The 27,325-nt window shown below is 36.2% G+C and overlaps 1 protein-coding gene across 1 annotated transcript in view; it reads right to left on the minus strand.

Annotated features, from left to right (window-relative positions):
• The window catches only part of EYS (eyes shut homolog), a 660,788-nt gene that overhangs the window by 475,576 nt on the left and 157,887 nt on the right, over positions 1-27,325 (minus strand). Inside the window, exons 12-13 of the mRNA XM_042829470.1 lie at positions 25,521-25,718; positions 23,097-23,218 (exon numbers count right to left, since the gene is read on the minus strand). Coding sequence (XP_042685404.1) covers positions 23,097-23,218; positions 25,521-25,718 — 320 coding nt within the window. The remainder of the gene's footprint in view (positions 1-23,096; positions 23,219-25,520; positions 25,719-27,325) is intronic.

The raw sequence follows: 27,325 nt of genomic DNA on the forward strand, positions 1-27,325 counted from the left end.
TGTACCCTTGGTAAATAAAACTTGGTTTTTAATGTGTGCTCTGCTCATGTCATTTTTGAAACAGAACAAAATATTTGGGTTTGAAAATGTAGTATATCATAATGCAGAAGGAAAAAAAAAATAAAAAAAAAAATCACACGTGACAGTAACAGCAAAATCTGTGATACGTGAAAAAAATACGAGAAGATGTAGACAACTGTCTTGAGGGGGAAATAAATTCTCTAAAGGTGGAGCAGGGAAGCCTAAAACATTATGGAAGTCTGGGTTTCCTTAGACTAGTTCAAGCAAGAGTCAGTGCACTTTAACTGGATCAAAACTTGTTATACCTAACTTGAAACTTTTCATACACTAGTTATGTAGTTTCATAATAAATTCCTGATTTTTTTTTAGTTTATAGTAAACTTGTCAGTCAACAGAGTGCCCTGGTGACCAAAAGTGCCAGCCATATCTTGGAGCTCAGTAAGCACAATATAACATATCAGTCAAAATCAATGACTGTCCCACTGTATTAGGATGGCTTCACCTTGACTACTGTTCTAGCAGTAGAACAAGATCTGCAGGAAGTGATCACTGACAGTCCTCAAACTGTCAGTGGAAGCAGGTGGACTCAAGAAACATTTGGACAGTGCTCTCAGAAATATTGTTTCACTGCTGGCTAGTCCTGTTCGGATCCAGGACTGGGAGTCAATGATCTTTGTGGATCCCTTTCAGCTTCAGATATTCTCTGATTCTACAATTCCACAGAATCATACATACTGTGAGGATGTGTATTTAGTGTAACTGTTCATGATTAATCTTATTAATGAAATTGACATTTTATGCATGGAAGCAGCAGCATCTCTATTATTATTCCTTCCTCAAAGCATAAAAAAACCAACTCTTAAAACATAACTAAAAAAAAAAAAAAATGTCCATAGCCAGAGGAGACTGAGAATGTTGCTTAGGTAATAGAACTAGGTTACTTTTGGGAAAATGAAAACACTGTACTCTTTACTGTGCGTTTTCATCCTCCCATGTGTACCCATGCAGATTTCACTTTGTTTTTCTGTATAGCACTGGGACTTCTCCATGAAAAGACATTTCAGGATTGGACTTTTCCTGTGCTCATTTAGTGATAGTCATCCCAGAAGTCTAGCTAACCAGCAAGTGTGTTTTTCTATTCTGTATGAAATACATAGTTGTTTCTCATATGAAAAAAAAAAAAAAAAAAAAAAAAAAAGGGTAGTATTTGAAACTTTGAAGTTCTTACTCTATATATGTACTTTAGGACTAAGAAAATTTCTCAGCTGATTGTTCAAAGTACTACATATTGTTAGTGCCTTCAAACATAAAAATCAGAAATCATATGTAAGATTCATCATATGATTCTTATGAGGCTGCCAACAATTGTGAAGATTGTAAACTGATTTACAAAGAGCATAAACTGCAGATACTTGTTTCAGAGGACATTTTATACATACAACAGCAACAACATACATAAAACAAGGGATGTACAATGTACTGATAAGTACCAATTATAGTTTTTCATTTTAGGAATGTCTCATACATTTGAGCTGTAGTTAAGGTAGAGTAATACTTGCACACATAAGCCATAGGAAACCAGAGCAGCTGAAAATATTTACAGTCCTCCATCAAGAGTGTTTTTTTCCCCCCCATTATAACTCAGTGGTTGCTTTTCAGTGAAATTGGAAAAGCAAGGTTTTTGAATGCTGTTCAGCAGCTGATACATCAAGAAGCGCACATATCAAGAAACAAAATGTCTTTGTCCTTCATAGTCAGGAAGAAAAGGAACTAGAAATACTTACTTCCTAGGTTTCTATTTCATAACACTAATTGAACTGCATTGACACAGATGTTACACTGATATATAACCCAGGCTTTTCACGTACTGAATCTACCTAAAGCATATGGTCATTCACTTTTCAAAGAAAATGCACATTCTTTGATATCTGCCAGTACAGTGCTAACAACCAGCTGGTTCCTTCAAGCTTCAGTTCAGTTTCATAGCAGTGCTCTATCAACTGGCACACTTTTAGTAACTACTACCTAAATCTGCTTTCCTTGCTCTGATGCCTCATAGGGCTTGGGATAGTGTGTGGTATTTATTTGAAGTATGGATGCTGAATTTCATTTACATTTGCTTTATGTGTAAGGATGTGAGAGTATGAGATACACTGTTATGGTCCAGTAAGAGTTAAGCTATTTCAATCACTTGGCATGTTTTTTTTCTGACGCTTTTAAATGAACCACTGATTTTCTAGTGGGCACAAAACCAGACAAACATATGGAGAACATTTATAGGCAATCAGCACACTTACACATAATTTGAGTGTCCTGGCTGACTAATGAGATTTCCAAGCTGCTGTCCATACTGACATCACAAACTGCTGTTTCAGAAGGCCTACCCTTTATGAATCTGTTGCCCCAAGTAACTCTAAAACAACAAAATATGTTGTATTGTATGTTTCTTAGAATCCATAAAGTTCATCCTTATCAGCATTTTTGTTTATATAATGACTATTCTTTTCAGATTCTCAATTGTTCTCATTTACTCTGCTTTGCTTTACATCATATAGTGGTCTCAGATAATATAAACCAGATTACTTCAGGAAGAAAATGAACTATAATTTGTGCTTCAAGAGCACACTTGGTGCTCTCCAACCAGTATTAAATATTTGCTCCACAGAATTGCACTCAGTACACTCAACTAGTCCAAAATTATAAACTTTTGCTCCAATACATGTATATTGTTTGGAGCGAGTTTTGATGCACCTCCAACTGTTTTACTCTTCACTTATTTCTCTGCACTACTTACTAGTGTAGCAAAATCCTTACCTCAAGTGTGCTGTGAAATGTGAGTGAAAAAAATACATATATATTTTTTTCCTTTCTTTGATCCCCTTTCTGAAGTCTTCACGCTGATTAACACCTACTGTATTGTTGTGATTTCACACTGATAGCCAGGTAAGTTCCAACATGCTGCTCTCATTGTCCTGCCTCAAAATAACAGGGAGAAGAAAACACAATGGAAAAAAAGGCTCATGGGCTGAGATAAGGACAGGGAGATCACTCATCAATTGCTGTTGCAGGAAAAACAGACTTAGTATAAAGACTATTAATGTAATTTATTGTTTATCATCCACATGCTGCACAATGGGCTCCTTCATGGCTGCACATAGAGATTTGCTTCACATAGTGTCCACTGGCTGTACAGGAACAGCCTTTCCCACCATAAGCCTCTTCTGGGCTGCAAGGAGCTTCTACTCTGAGCCTGGATGACCTCCTGCCCTCCTTCTTGCATTCACCTTGGCAGCTGCAGGGCTGCTTCTTTCCCATTTTCTCACTCCTCACTCCCAGCTGCTATTGTGTAATATTTCCCCCTTTCTAAAATCTGTTCTCCCAGAACATAATCAGAGTTAATCATGGCTACACTCTGGCAGAGACATTTCCCTTTTGGAGCAGCTGGGACACCTGCTGGTCTCTGCTCAGAGGCCACTCCTCCAGCCCTTCTGCTACCAAAACATTGCCACATAAACCCAATACACGTACTTAAATGAAAACATTCCCTCTTCATGTGACTACTACTTCCTGCACACTGCATGTATAATTAAGTTTAGGAAGACCCATTTGCAGATTATTATTATTATTTTTTAAGAAAATCATGGAAAAGTTATCTAGAATCATCTATAATGATATATTGGTAACATATCATTAAAAATTAAGTTTAGGCCAAAAGAACCTGAACTTGCTATCTCACTATGCTCATTTACATTCATGTGAAGTGGTTGTTAAATAAATTACCCCTGCATTTTCATATGGGGATATTTTAGCGTCACATTTTGTCATTATAATTTTCTCTACTTAAATGATTTGTACAGGTGTAAACCTCCATTTGATCAAGTCTTATTGGATAATACCTAGGCAAATTTAGGGCTTTTTTTTAAAAAAAAAAAAAAAAAAAACACAACTTTTTCATTATTCTCATATGAGTTTATATCAGTAGTGAACAGTATGTATTAAACTGTAGGCAGGTGAATCAGATACAGGCATTATGCTAAACACATAGCTTTATAATAGCAGAGGTTGGAAGAGCTCTCTGGAGAATTTTTTAGTTCAGTGCCTCAGCTCACAGTAGGGTCACTTGGAGCAGCCTGCTCAGGATTTTGTCCAGTTTGAGTTCTGACCATCTCCAAGCATCATGATTTTGGCTGGGTTAATTTTCTTCCCAGAGACCTGAGTAACACTGTATTTTGAATTTCTAAATGACAATAATGGTAATAAAACACTCATGTTTTTACTTGCAGAGCACTGTTTATATAGTCAAAGACTTCTCAGCTTCTTACACGGTTCTGCCAGTGAGAAGCTAGGGGTGCTCCAGAATCTGGGGAAACAGGAAGAACATTTGACTCAAACTGGTATTTTGCTCAACAATAAAAGCCAAGGTAAATAAGGAGGAAGTGGGAGGACATTTGGAATGATGCTGTTTGTCTTCACAAGAGCCCATTATGTGTGTTGTGCCCTTCTTTCCTGCCAATGAGAAGCAGTAAATGAACTCCCTTTCTTTTTTCCTGCTCTGCTGGTGCACACAGATTTTGTTTTTCCTAGTTAACAGTCTTCATCTCAACCCACGAGTTCCTGCACGAGTTACCTTTCCAATTCTCTCCCCTACCCCACCTGGGGGAGTGAGTAGCTGCATGGTGCTGAGCTGCCTACAGGGGTTGAACCACAACACCAAGGATGAATACTTCAGGGCAGCATGTTCCAGTGTTCAATCACCTTCACAGTAAAGGTATTTAAAGGTATTTGTACTAACCAGTAACTTTTTTTTTTTTTTTTTTTTTTTTTTTTTTTTTTCCCTCCCCATTTCTTCTCTATTCTGCATACTTTGGTTTATCTATATGACCCTCCAGACTTGGCTTTATCCAGTTAGTCACTTCCACTCTTAATTGGTTGACCAGCCTGTTTGCAAAGATACTTTAGCCTCATTTGGTCAAGGAATCTCATTTCTTCCTAACCTCAGTCCTGGAAAAGGATCTCACCGCACAATTCACCCACATATCCTCAAGCTCGTTCTCTCATTGGCAATATCAGGGAGAAAACCATTTGGGCCCATGCCCTATATTATATATCTGGAGCCTCACAGTCAGCTCTACCTATGTGGAAGAGCAGAAAGTTGTGATTGATAGTGTCAGAAACGTATGAACCTTGGTAGCCTCACCACACTGTCTTGACCCAAGCTCTCCAACAAGCAGCAGTCTACCCTAAACAGCAGCTCACACTGGCAGACATGCCCATCCTCAGCAGCAGGCTGTCATCCATTGCTGTCACTTGCTGCTTCCCCACAAAACTGCTGAGTGGCTCAAGCTCAGCAAGCTCAGAGTCAGTATTGGCAGATTTTCCAGCCCCTCATCTGTTGCTAAGGCACCAAACCTGTTTTGCATAATAACTACATAGAAAATGCAGTAAAATTTATACAGTCTCTCAAAGTTCCATTGCTACTTGATTCTACCTCATGGGGAGATCACAAACTCACAAACTATATATACACACATATATATTGCTTACATTAGAGAAAGTCTAGTACTTTTTAAGACAATTCTAATCCCTTAATAAAGAGTAAAGTAAGTGGTATTTCCTCAGTAGTAAGAGCAATCACCTGAAAAATCAAAGAAAATACAGACAGAATGCAAAGAACATGTTTCTTCCTATACATCAGTAATTCATATTCTCCAAACGCACTATATTTCCATTAAGCATGTATGAATGAGTGAAACTGGTAGTATCTTCATTTTAGACTACATATATATATATATATATATATATAATGAAAATGGTAATTAAAAAAAGTAGGTTTTCAAATCTTACCATCATATCAAGCAGGCTTGTCATTTGACTTGAAGAGAGGATCAGCAGCAGACATTAAATAAGTTTTCCAGAGTTTAAGTAATTGCTGACAGAGCAGAGAAATCTGAATTATTCCTATGGGACTTCTTTTTGTATTGGTGAAATCTCATTTTTGCAGGATGTTACTCAGCAGATGATGGCAAGAAATGTTACAAGCTAAAGTATGCAGTATTCTATACGAAGTGCTAGTGACGGGAATAATATTTTAAATCTACATTTTTGCATTAAAAAGAACCATAGACATTTAAGTGGGGTTGTACTTATCTCAAAAGCAGCAGGTTCATTATATACAGATATTTTAAGTAACATGTAACAGTGCAGTACTCTAATGTGATAGAAAGTGCAGCAATAATAGCAAGGTAGCCACTAAGTCCTAGGGTGCAGCAAGTGAGGAGAAGCCCAAATGCAGCAGCCAAAGATACAGAAACAAAGGAAAAAAAGGTACTTAACCTTGAAAGGCCTCAGGTAGGCAGGGATCACCAGCAAGTTGCCCTCATCTCCACTGTCAACCCTTAAATGAGGTTTGGGAAGGGGAGGATCCTGGCTCCATCCCTCCTAGTCACTCAGATGCATCCAATGGCCCTGCCTTCCCACTAGGTGCTCAATCACTGGTTCAAGCTGTGACTTAGCATTTCTTCTAAAGACTGGTAAAATTTCAAGTCAAGTTATGGACTGAAAATAAAAGAAGATTTCTTACTCTGAAAGTAATGTATCCTATTTCATTATGATGGCCCACAATATCAGAGGCAGATGTTGGTGGTATAGCAGTAGAGGCTGAATCCTCCTGCCAACATTCCGCAGCATTTTGTTGCTGTGTGACAGATGGCAGCAGAGGGGCAGTCTGACAAAATGGCATCTGACATGGAAACACATGGAATTGAATTCTTCCATGAGGAAAATATGACACCCATTAACATTCATCATTTGCTGAGCATGTAGTCACAGAGAGGTGGTGGGTGATGTGATTCAGCAGTGGCAAGCAACAGTGTAATCTCTAATGGTGCAGATTTTTACAGTCATTTCCTGCAGGCTCTTGTTCATGGCTATTGAAAATGCATAGCCAGTGGTGTTGAAAAACAGTGTTTGTAGCTGAGAATTTGCTCTATTAAATAACATCATTGTGCTCTTTGTATCTGATGCGGTTTCTATGGAAATCAATAGGAGATATTACTTCCAGAGTAATCTACAAAGTTTTGAATCACAAAGACACAACTTGAACTCTGTGAAAAAGAAAATCAAGCAGGATGACTTATTAAAAAGAAGAAATATGTGTTGTGTATGAGGAAATTAAGGAAAGCTATTTGATTCCTGAGATCAGTTTGAGGCATCAGGTCTTCAACCAGCTACTGACCACATTGGATTTGTGATTCATACTGTCATAAGATTGAAAAGAGATTTAAAAAAAACAGTGTTGTACAACAAAGACTCTGGCTGCTTGGTGCTAATTCTCATTTTTAGTATCCTGCTTCTGTACCATGGAAACAGTATTTTGTGCACAACATATTACTTTTCACATAAGATATCATTTATCGATGCGAGGACAACAGCAAGTGTAGAAAGTTAAATGGGGGTTGGACTCAATGATCTCTGGAGGTCCCTTCCAACCCCTACAATTCTGTGATTCTGTGATTCTGTGAAATGCATTTTTTACAACCTTATGTCTCTCAAAATGTGGTAGGTGCAGTTCATTCTGACTTTCAGAGAAATTGTATCTAGCCGTTGATGCTGTACTGAATCAACATAAGACATTTATGTAATATATGAAGTCATTGCATCAGTATAAACTAAGATAAAATAATTATTCAGTATGTTAATGGAGAACTCTACAATAGCTTTTTTTGTATAGCTTTTTAACAGCTCAAGAAGGTGATGCAGATGCCTATTGATCTAAGAGATGAAACCTCTTTCAGTGTAACTTACACTTCTTGCTCCCTGTTTCCTCAATTCCTTGTGAAGGGAAAGCCTCCACCCTTCTTGAAACACCCTTTAAGATACTTAGAGTATCTCAGCATATTTCGGGTTTGCATGCTACTTGACAGAACAAATAGAAAATATACAACCAGACTATATATTTAATATAATTTAGTTTTAAAAGTTGTCTCTGACAAAGCATAAGTAAAATACAGAAATTAAAACAGCTGGCTCCTATGCAAATAATTCAGTACCAAATACATGCATAGGACCTGCTAAATTTTTAAGGGTCTTCCTTAGCAGCCTCCTTACCTGTGTCATGAGAAGTAAGTAAAGGGACAAATTATAATGCATGAAATAAAAAATATATGATATGTGCTAATTAAAAATATTTGAAGGGGCACTGTGTTTATTAGCCAAAATATAAAATTTGTCAGGAAGTACTTATAGATTCCTACTGGTTAGTTTTAACAAAGATTCCACTTTTTTTTTTTTTTCTTTTTTTTTTTTTTTCTGTTTTTCTCTTTTCTTATCTGTGGCAAAAATAATATTTCAAGTCTTTCATATAACATTTCTTTGATCTGCTCTTATTTATTGTCATGTAGAACTCGATGTACATGTATTATCTTTTTCCATTAATTACTCAGATTGCTATAGAGCACAGAATAATCATTGAATCTAGAAAACCAGAAAAAAATATTATTTCAGTTATCAGAGAAAATGTGTTCAACTTGTTAGTCTTGAAAGACTATGGAAGCTTTTTGCTCCATCTAATTGAGTGAAATAAATTCAGAGATGTAAGACAGAAGTAACCTTGTGGATTGCTATGCAAGAAATCGCCACTGCTGTTTTAAGGAAAAGCTTTTAGCAGAAATGAACTTCATGAGGTGAGTATCAGACTCATGCAGTTTTGCAGCAATGACATCATTTTACTCTAAGCATAATTTTGAACATTTGAGGGTACATGCTCTGAATGTATGGAGTAAATATTCCTGGAGTGGCTTACAATTGACTTTGCTACAACATCCATGGCAAAATAAATGTACTGACATATATGTTACCCTATATATGTTATCTTACTCAAAAATTCAATGGCATTTACATTACGAAAAATGTATACATTTAAATGTAAATACTATGTAATAATATGTAAGGCTGAATGAATTATGCCATATTTTCGTGAGACTTTAATATCTACATAGAATAATAGAATGGCCTGGGTTGAAAAGGATCACAATGATCATCTAGTTTCAACCTCCCTGGTATGTGCAGGGTTGCCAACCACTAGACCATGCTGCCAAGAGACACATCCAGTCTGGCCTTGAATGACTGCATGGGGCATTCACATCCTCCTTGGGGAACCTGTTCCATTGCGTCACCATGCTCTGTGTGAAAAACTTCCTCCTAATATCTAACCTAAACCGCTCCTGTTTTAGTTTAACATCATTCCCCCTTGTCCTATTACTATCCACCCTAATAAACAGCTGTTCCCCCTCCTGCTTATATGCTCCCTTCAAGTATTGTAAGGTCACAATGAGGTCTCCATGGAGCCTTCTCTTCTCCAAGCTAATTAATACTATCAATCTTGAAAAATAGCAACAAATGTCTCAAAATAATTGGTACTGAAGACCCAACAATCATGCTACCTTGGCTCTGAGAGTTTTACATTAGGATTGTTTTTACCTAAAACCATGGACTGAAACTCAGTGATTGGAGCCTATTATATGCCTATGTGGAGAACTGCTCTTTCAGTTTCACACAAAATAAATTCTGTTTGCATAATGCAAATTTCCACAATGCAAATTATATGTGGGAAGTCAGTACGGTTAGGAGATTTGCTTCAGAAGTGTTGCTGTACTACAAACTAAAATGCTAACCTGAACATGATTTACAATAAAAAGGCATTTTAAAGACTTTTTTCTAATTCATTTTTAATTCTTATTATAAGATAGAAACAATTGTAGGATAGAAATTATAGATAATTATAAGATAGAAAGAAGTAGAAATCATTTGTTTTAAAGAAAAAATAATTTACAATCTGTGGCATTGAAGAAAAAGACTGATTCAGGAAACATTTGTTTGTGGAGCAATTTGGTGTAAGAGAACTGAGTTGGTGTGTAATTTGTTAAGGCTGAATCCATCACTGATAGCTGAAATTCAGAACTGCAAATGAGAACTTTTCCCAGTGAGGCAAAAAAGTTGGATCTGCATTTGTTCTAAATTAGTGAGCTACAGCAGAGAACTATTAAAAAGTTTGCCCTGTGTTAAACAAGCCATTTTAGAAGTCTATTAAGCCAATTTTAGCACTTTTATTTCCGGAATCTCTCTTGTGATCAGACCTTTGCAGGAAGCAACATTATCTCTAGCCTGAGAGCTTTCAAATTTTATGTCTAGTTAAAGCAATTTCTATGCTAACAGTTGATATTGTGTGATTTAGTGATTAGCATGCACGTGGAAAGCATTACTTATGAAAAATATTCTGGAATAATTTATTTTCATATGATAAAAGGCCCACTACTTCACGTTGAAAAATCAACATGCTAGGCCCCTAGACAGTGTAAAATTTTTAACATTAAAACTAACCTCTTATCAAACTCTTAAGTTATCCTATGCCCTTAGACCTCCTAGCAAACGTAACACTTATTATGGCCTGTATGTGATGCATGACCAATTTCAGATTTTTTTGATTAGTGCACTGATTCTTTTGAACCTCTGAGAATAAATTTCCAGCTGGTGGCATAGCTTTTTATAACAAAAGAGAGACAGCAATAAGTGGATAGTCTGAGTAAAACTGTAACAATATATACCAATGATAAAATCTAACCTACTTGGCAGTCAACACTGAATGCCACAAGGTCTTTCTACTTTATATGTATTAATCTGCAAGTCTGCACAGAGAGGCAGAGCAAATTCTGAATATCTGGATTCTTCAAAGCATCTTTCTTTATATAGATGTTATTGAACTTTTCACTGTTGAAGCAGGTGAAATGTATAGGCATTTTTATTTATTTATTTATTATTTGAGAACAATATATTAGATGAAGAAGATGAGAATCTAATAAAAATGTCAGTTTTTCATATAATCTGGTCATGCTTTTTTTCTATAGGTTCTCCTTTTTATATATACGTGCTGTGCAGTAAAACAGCAACTTTATTAAGAAGAAAGGCAGAGGCAGCCAACACAAGAAAAGTTTTCACGTATTCTGAGCAAGTACATGGCGTACTATATAATAATTGTGTATGCAAACAGAACATTTTCAGCATGGAGAAAAGATAATCATACAGTGTAATGATTTAGAAGTGGCAATAAACAGCAATACAGCAAATTCTGCACATGACAGCAGCTTAGTAAGGATAGGATAAATTAGATGAATCAGCAACAAAATAATAGAATTCAATGAATTAGATAGAATTCAATGATTAAAATTATTTAAGCTCAACCAAAATACTAAGAAAACATACTTTTGCCTTCTGTGAAACTGTTTTCACTAGTGAGATTAGAACCACATAACAAAATTGAGAAAGATCTTCCTCAGAGCTTCTACTGTTCACTAAGGCCTTTTAACTAATGCGATGACTAACTGTCATTTTGTGAAGAAAACAAACCCGATAGCATTCTCGAGTAATTACAGTTCTTCCACATATACAAGCTACTCCAGATATGTACTCACCCATTAAAAGGGTTTCATGTCAAGTGCTGTGTGCAACACTATGTGTTAGTGCACTTTCCTGTATACCTTGAAAGCCACTTAATCAAGGTAAAAGTATGCCAGAAGCTTGGTTTTCACTCACGGTTTCTCACACCCCCAAATCCTTCTCTTCAGGGCTGCTCTCAAGCCATTCTTTGCCCAGCCTATACCTGTGCTTGGGATTGCCCTGACTCAGGCGCAGAACTTTGCATTTGGCCTTGTTGAACTCCATGGAGTTGGCATGGGCCCACCTCTCAAGCCTGTCCAGGTCCCACTGGATAGCACCCCTTCCCTCTAGTGTGTCAACTGCACCACTCAGCTTGGTGTCGTTTGCAGCTTGCTGAGGATGCACTCAATCCCACTGTCCATGTTGCCTATTAAGATACTATGACAGTCCCAGGACTAAACCTTAAGGAATGCCATTCACCACTGATCTCTACTTGGATACTGAGCTGTTGATTGCAACTCTCTGAGTGTGACCATCCAGCCAACTCCGTATCTAAGGCTTGGTATATGATAAATAATATAAGTTCTTGTTTCATTGTTTCATATGGAGTCAATGGGAGCATACCCAGAATTGGCCATTTGTAAATAGGAATGTGACAATCCAGTCCTATGCATGTATTTTCCCTCAAATATATACTTAAAAGTAAGTATGTTTATACAAAATAAAGTACATGTATTAAGAAAATTATATTGCTTTTTTACATTCTATTTTATTCTGTTGAAACAACAGCACTAAACTGTTTCAATTTGGTCTGCAAGCAGCTCAATTTACCTTGATGATCTAAACCAGTCTGTTGGAACTTGAAAAATATCTCACGGTACGATCATTTTTATAACTTTTATCTTATTATCACCTCAGTTCTTTGCTTTATAAATAAATTTTTATTATAAAAGTTTCCATCTTCAGCTAACCCTGTAGTGAAAATGGTCAACACTATATCTAAAGCCTTGATATGATTTCTGAAAGTCGTTCAAAAGAACTAATCAAAGGGCCATCTGAGAAGTAGCCCAAGGGCACTAGGTATAGATAAGTCTAACAGGCTTAAGTTTCAGAAACAGAAAATTCAGTTGCTTTCAGGTGTCAAAATAGCAAACTCCCTGCAGACCATAGTACAGTAATTGGCAGAGCTGGCAGTGTAGGATCTATGAGTTATAATGCCAGGGAAGAGTTATCAGAAGACTTGATTTTGTTTGATATTTGATTATCAGTTTACTATAATAGCACCTAGTAGTGCCTCAAAAATTAAGGGTGAGCTGCCTTTTATATTATGAAATTCTTAGAGAAGAGTTGATAATGTAAGCAAATTTGCTTAGAGTAGAAAATAGGTATCTTTGTATAAGACTTTTTCTTTCATAGAAAGAGAAAACAGACTGAAGTAATTTTTATTAATAGATTTTTTTTATTTTTATTTTTATTTTTATTTTTATTTTCATTTTTATTTTTATTTTTATTTGTTTATTTATTGTGAGAAACAGATAAAGGGATGAGCAGACCTGGAGTTAGAGTTGATTTTGATCTTTTCTTTCTCCTTCACTACCATACCTTTGAAGATCTGGCTTTAAAAATCAATGGATAGTATCCTGGAAAGCCTTTTTTTTTTTTTTTTTTTTTTTTTTTTTTTTTTTTTTTTTTTTTTTCCCTTAGAAAAAGATTAAAAATTGACTTGACAGTGGGTTTATGCATGTTATGTGTCTGCCACAGTATCCAAAAAGTTGATCCTGTAATTAGAATACATTTTTTTTGGTGGCACTCTGAAATCAACAACAACTTTTCTGTCAGCTACAGTGGGAGAAGAGGAATGCCAGGGCCTTTCGAATATAGATGTGGATACATGCATTATCTGTTCTCATTCAAGAATAAAAAAGATCTACTATATGATGACAGAAAAATGACCTGCTCATTGAAAAACTTCTATGTACTGACATATCGATTACATTGAGCTCACATAAAAGTGTAAGTCAAAATGAAAATGCAAGAGTTTAAAAATCAAATATACTCAAAATGTACGTAATGCCAGGATTAAGGTGTTTTTTTATCTACTTGAATGAAATAATTTTTCATTGCTTCTTGCAGTGTATAAAAGAGCATGAGGAAACCAGACCACTCAGCAATGCAGTAAAGGAAAATATGTGTTTTTGTGTCCACTTATATTTAGAGAAATGGAAATAAGAAAAGAAGAGTTAGTTTAAGGTTTCAGTTGAATGGTGCCCTAAATAAATTAGATAATACTTAAGCTGAGTTTGGTCAAACCAAGCAGGTAACTTTTCATAGGTTGAATTAATGCCTCATTTTTTATTTTATTTTTTATTTTTCTGATTTTTTTTTATCTTAAGAGATGATTTTCAGAACTGTTGAGCACTCAACACCTGCTACTAAAGCAAAAGATTCTATGTTTTCAAATAAAAGTATGTATTTACAAGATGCCTAGCTTCATTGATAACAAATGTCACAAAAAATACATCACGAGAGAATGTGCAGTGCTGCTCTCTAAACAGAATTTAGATGAGACTTAAAATTCTCTGCCCAGAATCATATGGCTTGATTTCAGAGACAATTGTAATAGAAAGAGTTATGTGAAATTACAGTCCAAGAGCTCCTTTTCAGTAATTGTCCTGATGCTCCAACTTATTCCACAGCAGTTTGATTAGTTCATCATGATTTTACTGGAAAATAAATTCAATCTTATTTCTCGTGTGCTGCATGTTAAAAACACTTATGGGCAGCTACCAAAGACTGACTGAAGATCTTTACATTTTCTGATTCAACTTCTTTCAGAGTGATTTCCTCAAGGACCCGTATCCTTTTGTGACCTTCTGTTCTGTAAATGTAATAAAAACAGACAATTTGCTGTGTCCACTTCTCTGCAGCTAAATCCTAATGAGTCACTGAAGTGTCCATAGGCCTATGTATCTATAATAAAATTGCCTGCCCATCATATAATGCTACAAAAGGTACAAAAGCTTCAACTCTACCTCAAAAAAAAGTCAGTCTCTATGCCATATAAAAATCAAAGGTTTAGGGTTATGTTTTCCACACACAGGCCATGGTTCTCCAGACAGTTCTCTGAAGTTCTTCAGTTTTTCCCTGCTATCAGTGGTTCTCTCCATCCACCCTCCTTGCTGCTGGCATAACCCACAGCTTACACACCATCTGGGATCCCCTTCCTGTAACTTTATCAAACTGATTTGCCATCTGTTCAGAAATCTCATTGGAAATTTCATCCTCAGCTGCCTCTTAGTCTCCCTTTCCTCAACTCTGTAACAATCTTATTCAATTCTGTATAGTGCTTAAAAATTCAGTTTATGAGAAAGATAATAGAAGGTTTATATGCCTATGGCATTTGTCAACATTGCTGGTTAAAGCTGTTTTCAGGTATGTCTACAATTTGCTTCCAAAAAGTCAAATTTAAGCAATTTAAATACTGTAATAAATAGAGAAAATATATTAAATGAGAAGTTAATGAACAATTGTTTGCTTTTATCTTTAATAGATCCTGTTTTTCTCTTGCTTAATTGCTGACTTCAATTAGAAGACTAAGACATAAGACATCATAATCACTTCCTCCAAGCAACAAACAATTCTATGGATCAATGTGAAGGATATTATCTTAAGTTAGCAAGTCAATAGTTAATTTTGTACATTCCAATGGCTTTGACTCAAGTGGACATAGTTGGGCATAGAGGAATAAAACTCATAATGCCTTAAGTTTTCAGTCTGAGTACTGCTAGCTTCGCAGTGCTGTTTATTCACTAGCTCTGCAGCACAAAGCAGAGAAGTGAGTTATTTCACTAGATCTTTTACAAAGACAACTTTTATTGAAGGACTATGAGGACACCTTTTTTTAAACTATATATACGTAGAAGATGTAATATATCAGGGCAAGTCAAATCCTCAGAGCAGCACAGGGACTTGTATTAACAGTAGAAGTTTACAGAACAACTACTGCAGCTGTGAGTTTCTTAAGTGAACTCCAGCTGCTGTGTTGCTCTTTTCTGGGGTGTGTAATTGGTAATCTGAAACTGATTTGTCAAACAGCACATTCACAACTTCAGCAGATGGATTCTCTCAATGAAGTCAATTAAAGACATAGAACAACTCTACTTGAATTCTTGTGGCCTGGGAACTGTTAACAGTTTCTTGCTTGCTGTACCCTGTATAATATTCATGCTATATGGTCTGACCTTTAGTTAAAATTAGGTTCTGTTTCAGACCAATTCCAGAGGTAGAGTTTGTTTGCTTTATTGACACCTTAGAGAATTTCCAGTCCCACAGAAATCTGGAAGTGCTTCACTGAAAAAGGTGTACCTAGTCTCTGTACTCATTTTGAATGTCAGACCACCTGTTCTTATCAGCAAGAAGGCAGAACCTCCTGAGGCTGAGTTACTTCATCATACCTTGAGCATCTCTGGATGTTCTAAAATAAATTAAAAGTTTTGGAGATAGTATTTTCTCCCTAGTAAGAAGAATATACATGTGATTCTGTTTTTAACAGGAAATAAGGGTGGATGATAAATTTAGGAAATTATGTCAGTGCAAAGACTTTACTCCTATCTTTTTTGGCAAATAAACTGTTAACAGAATGACTACTTTTTACCTCAGTTTTCAATGCCATAGTCCCTTACAATTAATCCTTACCTCACAATTTATGTAATGTGCTACTTGTGGGTTATGCTCTTGAAATATGATCAGTCGGACAGACCTCTTGTCTATCAACTCTAAATATTTTTACTGATTTATTTTTTCTTCCCGAGGGAAATGTATATGTATATAGCTGGTAGTATCTCTCTTTCATAGAAGCCTTCCGTAAAGCTTCAAATATACATTCCTAAAAACACATCACTGAAATTCACCTTGAGTCCTTCTGCCGTCTTAAAAACAAAAACGATACAAATAATTACAGTTTGTAATATAATTACTGTTTATTTTCAATACTTATCTACTGTGTGCTTAAAGCTTCAACATCTCTTTCCTTTCCTCAGCTACTGCAGTAATAGCACTACAGCCTTCCAATCATTCTGCTACTTCTCTCATTCCTTTATTCTAATCCATTAGTTTGACTGAATAATTAATTTTTTCTATGTACTTGTAAATCTGGTATTTCTCAGTCTTTTGTGTAGGACTGGCCAAACGGCCAAATGTCTCTTAGAACAGTGAAAATCACTTAGATTTTATTCAGGAATATTTTGTTATATATATATTTTAAACAAACAAACAAAAAAAAAAAAAACACATTGATTGATAATATGAAAGTCAAACCAACCTTCCCATCAATCTCTTTTTTCAATACCTTAAGTTCTTTATAGTTACTCCACAAAATAAAATGACAATTTGATCAGTATAAATGATCAATGATAGGAATCCACACTAATAGTACCAGAAGTATTAGCCACTTTTAATGCTTGCTGGCCTAGGAGATCCAAAGAAGGAAGTAATTGGTTCCTCTTACTCATAGTAGTTGTTATAGGTAAAATAATTCCTCTTCCACAAAATTTGAATAGAGAAGAACTTTATAATTCATCACACGTTGCTTAACATTGCTTCACTCTCTCTATTCTCTCTCATCCTACAATAGGGATAGAGTCAGTGAGTAGCTGTGTGGTGCTTAGACACCAGCTGTGGTCAACACAGCACACAGGACTGTGGGAATACAAGAAAAACTATTCAGAGCAGAAGCTGTGGAGCAAGATAAACAGCATGAGAATCAAGGACACCTCTAGGAGAAGAAAGAATGCCTCATGGCTCTGGTTGGATAAGCACCTGCATGAACGGTTGAAGAGTGTTTTGCAGAAAGCTCTGTTGACATGTAAAGGTGGATGGGAAAGTCGTAGGGGTAAATGGGAAAGCTAGAAAAAGGAAACTTGTGAAGGTATATAAGTGATGTGAGAACTTGTAATAAACGATTTGGGTCATTCACATCTGAGACCATGCATCAGATGCTGCAAATGGTGCCCACCGTGTGGGGCAAATCAAGCCGAGGCTGAGCCCGGTCCGGCAGCGCTGCCGACTGAACTGCGGAGAGATTGTTCGGCGCCCGCAGCGTTCTGCAGGACAGAAGTGACTTGCCCTACGTGGGTTCCAGCACGATTATGTTTGGCCTCATCTCAAGGCAGAACATAGCATCCAGATTTTATAATGACTGGGATTGTGTGCTTCTTATTTATTGGTATTGCTTTGTGTAACTTATATTGCAAATAGCAACAGTAGTAATGGTATGATATAGTGGGTAATTTTCCTGTGTTATCAGTGCAGTCTCAAGAACTAGAATTATTGGGCATTATCTAGGTTGTTGTGTGCTTCTTTTATTTTAGTAATAGATTGAAGTGAATTAAACAGGATTTAATGTTACCAATGCTGGAATCTATGGGAATAGCTCTTTTAATGTGTTAGTAATTCTTGGTTATGATGCCATCAACCTATCAATTAGCCTTTTCTTGATTTGCAAAGACAAAACCTGGAAAGGAATCCCAGGCAAAGGGATAACCCTGTATTATAGAATGATTAACTTTCTTTCATCCCATTTATCAGCAATTTTAAAATATGACCATGCATCACCTGAGACAAAGGCGCATGCTAAGAGAGCTACACATGATAGTTTAGATAGATTTCTGTTTTGCAAGCAGGTGTTCCACTTGGGCTCTGTATCACACACTGGACATGCGGATGCAGTGTACAAATGGAAAATACCCTTCGGACCCTGAGAAGAATAAAAGCAAGAGAGAATCTGTGGATGGGTGAGAGAGGAAAAGTGCAACTTCAAGCAGGGGACGCCCTGCTGGCACTGCCTATTGCATTCACCACCACCATGTTCTTTCTCTCTCTTTTTCTGCAGGTTGTTGTTTCTCGAGGGTCAGTAAGTAACAATGCCCCTAGTGATACTCTAGCACATTTGCCACTAATATCTATCTGACATGTAAAAGATTGTACAACCATTAATTTTTTATTAGCCCAAAGGCATGATCATGAGCACTCTAAAAGCATCTGTTGTACAAATTTTAGTGATCGTTCAAAATCAATATATAAGAATATACAAAAGTTGAAGACCCCTTTCTAACCAGTTAGAGATTAACTTAGAACGGAACCTTTAGGGATTTATTTGCAGGTTGCAGAAACTTCACTTGCAGGCCAAACACGTATTTGTTCTTTTCAGTAGGTTAACGTATTTGTTGTCATTATGCTATGTTTGCCTTGTCTCCTTTCTCACATTTAGGTATTGTCAATCGAGGCCTTGATTGAGTTATAATGATCATGTTATTGATATAATTAGTGTTATTATTTTATAGTATGGTAGTAGTTTGCGAATGAACAAAAAAAGGGGGAATTGTGGGAATACAAGAAAAACTATTCAGAGCAGAAGCTGTGGAGCAAGATAAACAGCATGAGAATCAAGGACACCTCTAGAAGAAGAAAGAATGTCTCATGGCTCTGATTGGATAAGAATGGCTCTGATTGGATAAGCGCCTTCATGAACAGTTGAAGAGTGTTTTGCAGAAAGCTCTGTTGACATGTAAAGGTGGATGGGAGTCCGAGTCTGTGCATCAGACACTGCACAGGACTGTAATTTTTTGTACTTATTTGTCCTAGTGCATGGTTAATATAACAAGATTGTCTTGTTTTAAAGCTCTGCACTATGCTAGATACCAACACAAAATGTAAAAGGATGTAATGCAAGTATCTTTCTGGCAATGCTAATTGTCTCTGTCTGCTTCTTACTTTGAACTAGAAAAATGCATCAAAGATTTCCGATATTGTTTGACCTCAGAATAGAACTTATGTTAGCATAGTTATCCAATTAATTATTCCTGAGCTACCAAAAATTTGACTAATTTGACTAATAGTGACTTGTCCTGGAATATAGTAGATAATAGATGATTGGAATTCACGGATGCAGTAGAAAATCAGAGCCTCCTTAGGTTGACCTAGTTGTGTCATTCAGTTGCGTACTTTACTTGTCCTGATCTCATCCCACGGTCCAATTGCTTAAAGCCATCCACTGCCTGGAGACTCAACAAAAGTCTGTGGAGTGTATGTTGCCATTACAATGTCTGTTGGAACTCCTTCTCACATTAAGATCTTTGGTCCTTGACTTGTATAATAAGGGAACTGTAATTTATCTTTGGAAGAAAAGCATAGCTCACATAGAAATTATGACACTATTGTGCTCTCCATCTGTTCTTAAGTCTTCCTTGATTATGCCACAGTTGTTTCCAATTCTCCAGTTTGTTAACTTTTTAAAAGAGAAGATGCCCCTTTAAACATTAAAAATTAATTCGCTACAGGATTGTTATGTCAATATCTATTTTTTTCCCACTATTCTGGCTGAAGATGAAGAAGGAATGTGTCTTCCATTTTTATCAATTCTCTTAAATTCATTAAGCTTGTTTGTATTCACTGACCACTGAGGAATCTTGGGGTATAAAACTGCATAATTTTAAATGGAAGAAATTCAGTGTCCTTTGAAAGTGAATACACCAAGAACAACACTCTATGCCCAATAATGTCATCCCATACAAACTGAGTAATGCAATTACTTACTGAGCTAGTCTTACATGTACCTTTCTGGAGTCAAATTAAAAAGATGAACCACATGAGATTTTCTTCGTATACTAGTGTCAGAAATATTAGTTTAAGTAAATGTACTACAGAGAATATAATGAGAATGTATAAATATTGAATAGCAGTGCATTATTTTTGCCATGGCTAAACAAAATTATTAGTAATTGTATATTTTTTTGTATTAGTAATTACATGCTGATACTAGCCTTTCAACTAAGCAGAGCCAGTTCTGTATTTGTTTTCTTTTTCTTAATAGCACAAATTCACATTATTATCACAAATTACAGTCTCCTAACACATAACAAATTCTGAATTTCTTTTATGTACCCATTAAGTAACATCAGAGTAAGCATTTCACTTTGAATGTTTTCTGTAATGTTGACAACATAGGTGAATGATGTTGAGAAAGTCATTGAGGTCCGAAAAATATCAAATCCAAGGTCTAAAATTACATCTTAACATTAAGTTTCTATTTATTTCCTCTAGACAGTCATTGAATCCACGCCGAATACATTTTCACTTTTTTTTTTAATGTCAGATTTCTCTGAAAGTCTGCATGCATCTCACTGATTTGCTGCGTCACAGTCCATTTACAACAAAATGGCAGCAGACTGTGACAAAGAAGATGAGAAATGAATAGGTACTGCAGGACAAAAATAAACACAAACGAATTGAGAAAACAAAGATGAAAAACATCAAAATTAGCATTAAAAATTGCTACCATTTTTTGGCAGGTTTAATTTTGCCTAAATTAAAAACTCCCTCTGGATTTGTATTACAACTCATTTTGTGAAGTTCAGCAAACACTCTTGGTGGAATTATATGTTTATTATGTAAAGTATCTGTAAGTTTGTTCATTTCTGATACTTTTGGGTCTTGTTTTAACTTCTGCATGTATATATTTCCACTTTAATTCCATCTCAGGTCTCAGTTAATGCATCAACTGCAAACAGGTAATACATAGAATATCCACATTTACAACACAGTCTAATAGAATTAGGACAGAAAGTCTCTTACTAGCATAAAACTTATTTCTGAAATACCTGATTTTAAGATGGCAATATGTGTCCAGTATGAGAGATTGAAATATTGTGTAAATATTTAGTGCTAAAGAAAATGTATGCTTTTGCAATAACGTCCAAAGACAACAACAAAAGCAATACAAGCTCTGTAATCTCCATATAAGGCAGTGAATTTTATCCACAGTACTTACTAGTTCTCAAAGCACAGTTACAGAAAGTATTATGTGTTCTAACCATGAAAAATAAGAAACAGTTCTGGAAATGAGAGTATATTATTGGAGAAAATTCTACTGAAGCATGTAACTTCTGTTCAAGTTTAGGAAATAGTGATAGCTGGATTACCACCAGGATTTAGCAGAAAGTTCAATTAGCAGAAACTTTATATACTAGAGAAAATATAATAATAATAATAATAATAATAATAATAAAAGCCCAAACAAAGACCACCACATTCCCACATTCCTCCCATTGTTCTGGGCTGCCTGGATGGAATTCAGCTGGAATGCTGGAAACATGAGTGCCTATCTCCGCATTAGTAGTCAGACAGTAGCCGTATGGGGCCTATACAGTCAGGAGCATCTACTGTGCTGTTCAGTTCACTCAAAGTGGACGTCTGCATATGGGTGGCTGAAATCATCTCTGGCTAAGCATTCTGATCTGAATTGTACTCCTTTCTTTAATATTTTGTTAATTTAAATTTGTTACAAACATGCTGGGAGAAATTAGAAGAAATTTTAAAAAGCCAATCTTTCTTCCTTTTTTTTTTTTTAGATCACAGCTGATTTCCTTGACAGTTTGAATGTTCCTGAAGGACAATATTTGTCCTATACAGCCTTAGTGTTCCTATTGAGTACATTGAAAACAAATTGGTTTCTGACTTAGGATTTCTGAGGATTGTGACACAGAACAGGGGCCAGGCTTGGTGCCAAATTTTAAAAAATGCTGATGCTTGTTTCTCTCTTTTCCTTCCATGAAGGAATCATTTTTTATTTCTGAGAAGTTGTTATTTTTTACACTTTTCAAGTTTCAGGAACTAATATAGCTGAATAGTTTTGAAATTAATTGCTGAAGTAGTTAAATTAAAGCAACATTGCACAGTAAGAGAATTTTTAAGCCCTTTGAGGACAATGTCATGGATGTAAATGAGTATTACTGTCACCTAAATAAGGCCACAAACACAGAAAAAGTTTATGGTTGAAAATATTCTCCTCACTGAATTCCCTAAATAATCATATTGACTCAATAACAAATTTTATATGATAAAAACATTCATTGCGTGCATGAATATAAATAAACAATAATTCTATTAGTCTGCTCTGAAAGTAATGCCTCCTACTTTACTATGTTGGTCCACAATGTCAGAAGCACATATTGGTAGCATGGCAGCAGAGGTTGAACCTTCCCACCAATTATTCCATTAGTTGCTGTCATGTGACAGATGGCAGCAGAGGGGCAGTCTGACAAAACGGCATCTGACAGAGAAGTGTGTATGAAGCAAATGTGTGGAATTGAATTTCTCCAAGCAGGAAAAATTGCACCTGTTGACAACCACTAGTGCTTGCTGAACATTTATGAAGACCAAATAGTGGATGTGAGCAGTGAGGTGGTGGATGGTGTGTCTGAGCAATAAAGACAGTGACAGTTGGTCACCTGCACTGGTGCGGATTTTTATAAGCACTGCATGCGGCTCTTGCTTGTCATGGGTAAAAATGCATTGTCAATGGCGGTGACTATGTTAAACAGTTTTCATAGCTGAGAATTTGCTCTATCAAGGAGTATTATTGTGCTCTTTATGACTGTTGTAGTTTCCACACAAATAAATAGGAAGCATTACTTTCAGGGAAACCTACATTTAAAAAAAAATACAAAAATGGGAAGACAAAATATAAAGCTCTTAATAGGTGTATGGATTAAGTGCACGTTCAGGACTTGGAACAGTCCTGAACACATAACTCTAGCTTTTGGGCAGAACTGAACAAACATCTTAATTAAAAAATATTTTTTACTAACCAAATGCAGGTCAACACAAGTAGAATTGTGCTCACAAGCGTTGTTTATGCAGTCGTCAATGTCCTGCTCACACGTTAGTCCTGCATATCCTGGGTTGCACAAGCAATAGAAGCCATTGACAACTGTAACAGAGATAGTATTTCAGTAGTAGGGTTGCTTCAGTATCACAACTGAATGTTGTAAATTTAAGTAAGCCACAGTAATGACTACTCATCACAATGGTGTACATGAAAAGTGTAGACATGTTAGAATGGAAATAAATTAAATGCATTACTTTAAAACACCTTTTCAATATTATGCACTGCATTTAATTTAAAAAATCAAATGTTTTAAGATAAGAATTATAAATGAATTTTCATTTACTAGCTTCTGAAAAAGTAATGACATTTCACGAGCTAATAAAGAATTTTAGTTCATAAAGCTGTGTATATAAGATGTTATCTTTTACATTGTGCCTGAGATTGGGATGGCTAAATGTTGTGAATTTTTTGTTTGTTTGTTTGTTTGTTTCATTTGGGGGGTTGGGTATGAGGCTGTATTTTTGTAAGAAATGCCTTCTATTATAGCACTACATTAAAGAAAAACTTGCCTAGAATTTGGCAGCTTAGCCTACGATGGATATTTATGCCTCATTTCAATATTAGCAAGGTAATAAAAACAATTATATCTGTTTTTTATCATTAATAATCTAAAGGGAGAGCAATCTTTAGAGTGCTACATCTGTATAAGGAGTTTGTGAAAGCAATAATTGCAGCTCATGCAGGCCTGGATTTCCTATAAACTCAAAGAGGTCCCTGGGTTCTTCATTATCTCTGAGATTTACCACGGAATCTAGTCTGTCACTGTGTCTATACACAGAGCTGCTATTATATTCATCAAATATGTTAAGTCCTCCAGAGCAGCAGCATTTTTTATCCACTCAGAGCTTTACATCTTCCTCAGTATTTGAGCTTTTTACAGTCAGTGCAAAAAGTGCAGTGCAGAAGAACTGACACGTCCATGTGGTACAAGTCAGTTTTGGAGGTACCACAAAGCCAAACCATCCACAAAAACATATGGCATGAAGAACTTTACTGCATCTCATCTAAGTTCCAGTTCAAAAATATTCCTGAGTGAATATACTGTGAATAGAAAATATCTTTAAGCTTCTCAAGAGACACTCTGTACTAGACAAATTATGAAGCCAATCATCTTTTTTCCATGTACGAAAACATGGAATTCTTAAAGCTTATTCATAATTATTTTTTATTTAACTAGGAGAGTATTAGGCAATGATATACTTAGCAGTTTGGAGTTAGAATTTTAGGACAGCAAGTCAATTCAATTTTTGGTAAATTTGTCTAAGAATTCTGAATTTCAGGGAAATTCTCATGTTGGCCCAGTGCTTCAAGTATGGGGAAAGGTGAAGTCAGCTAGGCTCACTATGTATTAGTCCCTTCAGGAAAAAGTTAGTAGTTAGATAATTAAGAAATAATAACTTCAAAAGCAGTTACAGAAATGACAACTGAATTCCTTTTTCTAGTGATATGGGCTGATGGATAAAAATCATAGCTTAGAAGATCCATATGGGATATTGAGGGCATAGAAATAATTACAAGAGTAGTGCAGAAGTGGAAAAGGCTTTCCAGTGTTTCTGAAATTTCCATCCTTCCTTAAGGGCTTTGAAAACTCAGAGAGAAAAAGACATTAGTCCAGTAGGAGGTTTAACTATGTGACCTCCAGATATCATTCCCCTTTTCAACGAGAGTTAGTAAGTTTTTCTGAAAATTACCACTTTCCCTTTTGTTTACCAAGCACAGAATGGGTTCTGATAGGTTTTAACCCACAACACTTTCCATTAAGTACTCCATTAAGTACTGCCTGCTATTCAGTGTAGCCTGCTGATCCAGACAGAATATGTTAGAGTAATTCATCATTAGGTTACTTCTAAAGCATGCAAATACGATTATCAGGAAAAGAGTCAGTTACATGCTTACATGATACAGAGCACATTATAGTAAATGGACACTCTATTTTCCATGTTTGATAATTAATGCAATTTTTGGACTTGTTAGAATTATCACATATAGTGCTTAATTGCTCTACGAGCTCCTTTTTAGTAACTGACTATTCTCTTATCAGATGCACAGTGTAAGATATATATTTATATATATATATATATATATATATTTGGCTAATTTAGGTATCAAAGGAGACAGCACAAATCTCATTAAAATTTCTCATTAGCTGTCCCTAAACACACAAACCTCAGTACCAGGAGTCGAGGCAGTTGGCAAAAATAATCCTCCAGGCACTGGCTGTGGAACTCCAGACAAGCTAAATTTCAGTAAATTATCCACTGTTCTCCCCAGAGCAGCTCAGTAGCTACAGATGCTTCAACAGAAAGACTACTCTACATTAAAGGAAGTAACCAGTCTGACTTACTGTCATAACAGTATCCATGGAGGCAAGGGTTAGAACTGCACTCATTGACATTGATCTCACAGCGTGGACCTGCAAAACCTTTCACACACTGGCACTGGAATCCAAGGGGAAAAGCATCCAAATTCATTTCTTCTGTGCACACAGCTCCGTTCTCACAGGGATTACTGGCCTCACAAGGCCTAAACTCACAGTTCGAACCTGAAAAGAAAAGTAGCAAAGCTGTCAGCATTTAACTAATGAACATATCCCTGCAGCTGCTGCCTATTGTGAGCTGTATTTTCTTTAGACTACTGCTTAAAATTAAGTTGGAGGCTCTCAGAGATGTGTATATGTACAGTGCCATGCAGAAACACTTACTTGCTTTGCTTTTTTACAAACCAAAAAGGATTATTTGTTCCTGTTTTGATTATATAATGACATTGTTTTTCAAAATCAAAATAGCACTTGGATACCATTTATATTTTTCTGTTTACCCTTGCCCACTAAAATAGCTCAAAAACTGTACTTAAAGAAATAAATTTTAATTTGCAGCTTCCTGTTACTTCTTTATGGTATTATCACAGCTACGATACAATTTGTATATAAATGATATATAAATGAAGTGCAAGTAACCTTGTATTATTAAATGTATTATTAAATATATATTAAATTATGTGTTGTTGCTTTTACTTATGAGTGGCTACCTCCACAGTACATAAAATACAAAATAGGACTTCCTACAGTTTCTTTGTATTCTACTCTAATGTGTAATAGATTATGTACATTTCTCTGGGGTAATTAGGGAATTGTGTAATTGTGATCTTGGGTCACAGATGCCCTCATCTAAATCCTTAGTTTGCAATAGATTTTAAAAGATTTAAAGGTCCTTTAAAGTGAATCTTACTTTGTAAGCACATAAACAAGGCTGATTCATGTTTTCCAGCTGCAAAGCCTCAAAACACTGAGGGCAGACATAAGAGAGATCAAATGGGATTGTAAAGCTGCTTCTCCTTTCCCTCACCACTGCTGGAGGCAAGTCTGTTCTTTCAGGCTGTTTCAGGCAGATTTTGCTGGCTTTCAGGGCTGCAACCAGCTGTGCACCAGCTCTCTGAGGACTTGTGGAGCCTGTCTGCCTTTCCGCTAGTGCTCTGTGAGCTGTGTATGTGCTGTGCCTACCAAAGGTGGTGTGCACAGTTTGCAGTCCTTCAGACCCTCTGCCCACTTCCCTATGCTCCTGCCCCAGCTCTGGCTGCTCAGCCAGTCCTTCCTGAAGCATCTCCTCCCCACCCTTCTTCAGTAACACTGGTGTCTGTAGGGTTGTTTCTCTCACATTATTTTTCATCACCCTCTCACGCAACTGCTGTGCAGCATTTTTGCATGCAGAGCCCAGTTATGTCCTGTGGTGGGCTGCTGGAGCCAGGCAGCCCTGGCCTCACCTCACAGAAGGCCCTGCAGCCCTGCTGCCAGCAGCTGGGTGTCTGCACGCAGCATGTGAGAGAAGCCCTATTTGTGAGATGTATTATAGTTCCTAGAATTTCCAATTTTTGTTCAGATAAGAATTCTTGAGAAGTAATTGACAGTCACCTGGAATATTTAGCAGTTTTGTATATTGTATACAATTGCTAACAGAACTGACTATTCATACAGTTTATTGGATGTAATTTTGGGAAACTGAATCAGTTAAGTGGTTAGCTGATTTTGGAGCAACAAATTGAGTATTTTTTATGGTTTCAGAAGAACAAAACTACAACACAGTGATTGAGATCAGGCTACAGAGCCATTGAGTGCCATTCAGTGGCTTGTTTGAATGCCTAACAATCCTTTAA

This window comes from Centrocercus urophasianus, unplaced genomic scaffold (genome assembly GCF_019232065.1).
Source record: "Centrocercus urophasianus isolate 14NV4802_14NV808 unplaced genomic scaffold, USGS_Curo_1.0 seq_10, whole genome shotgun sequence".
Lineage (NCBI taxonomy): Eukaryota > Metazoa > Chordata > Aves > Galliformes > Phasianidae > Centrocercus > Centrocercus urophasianus.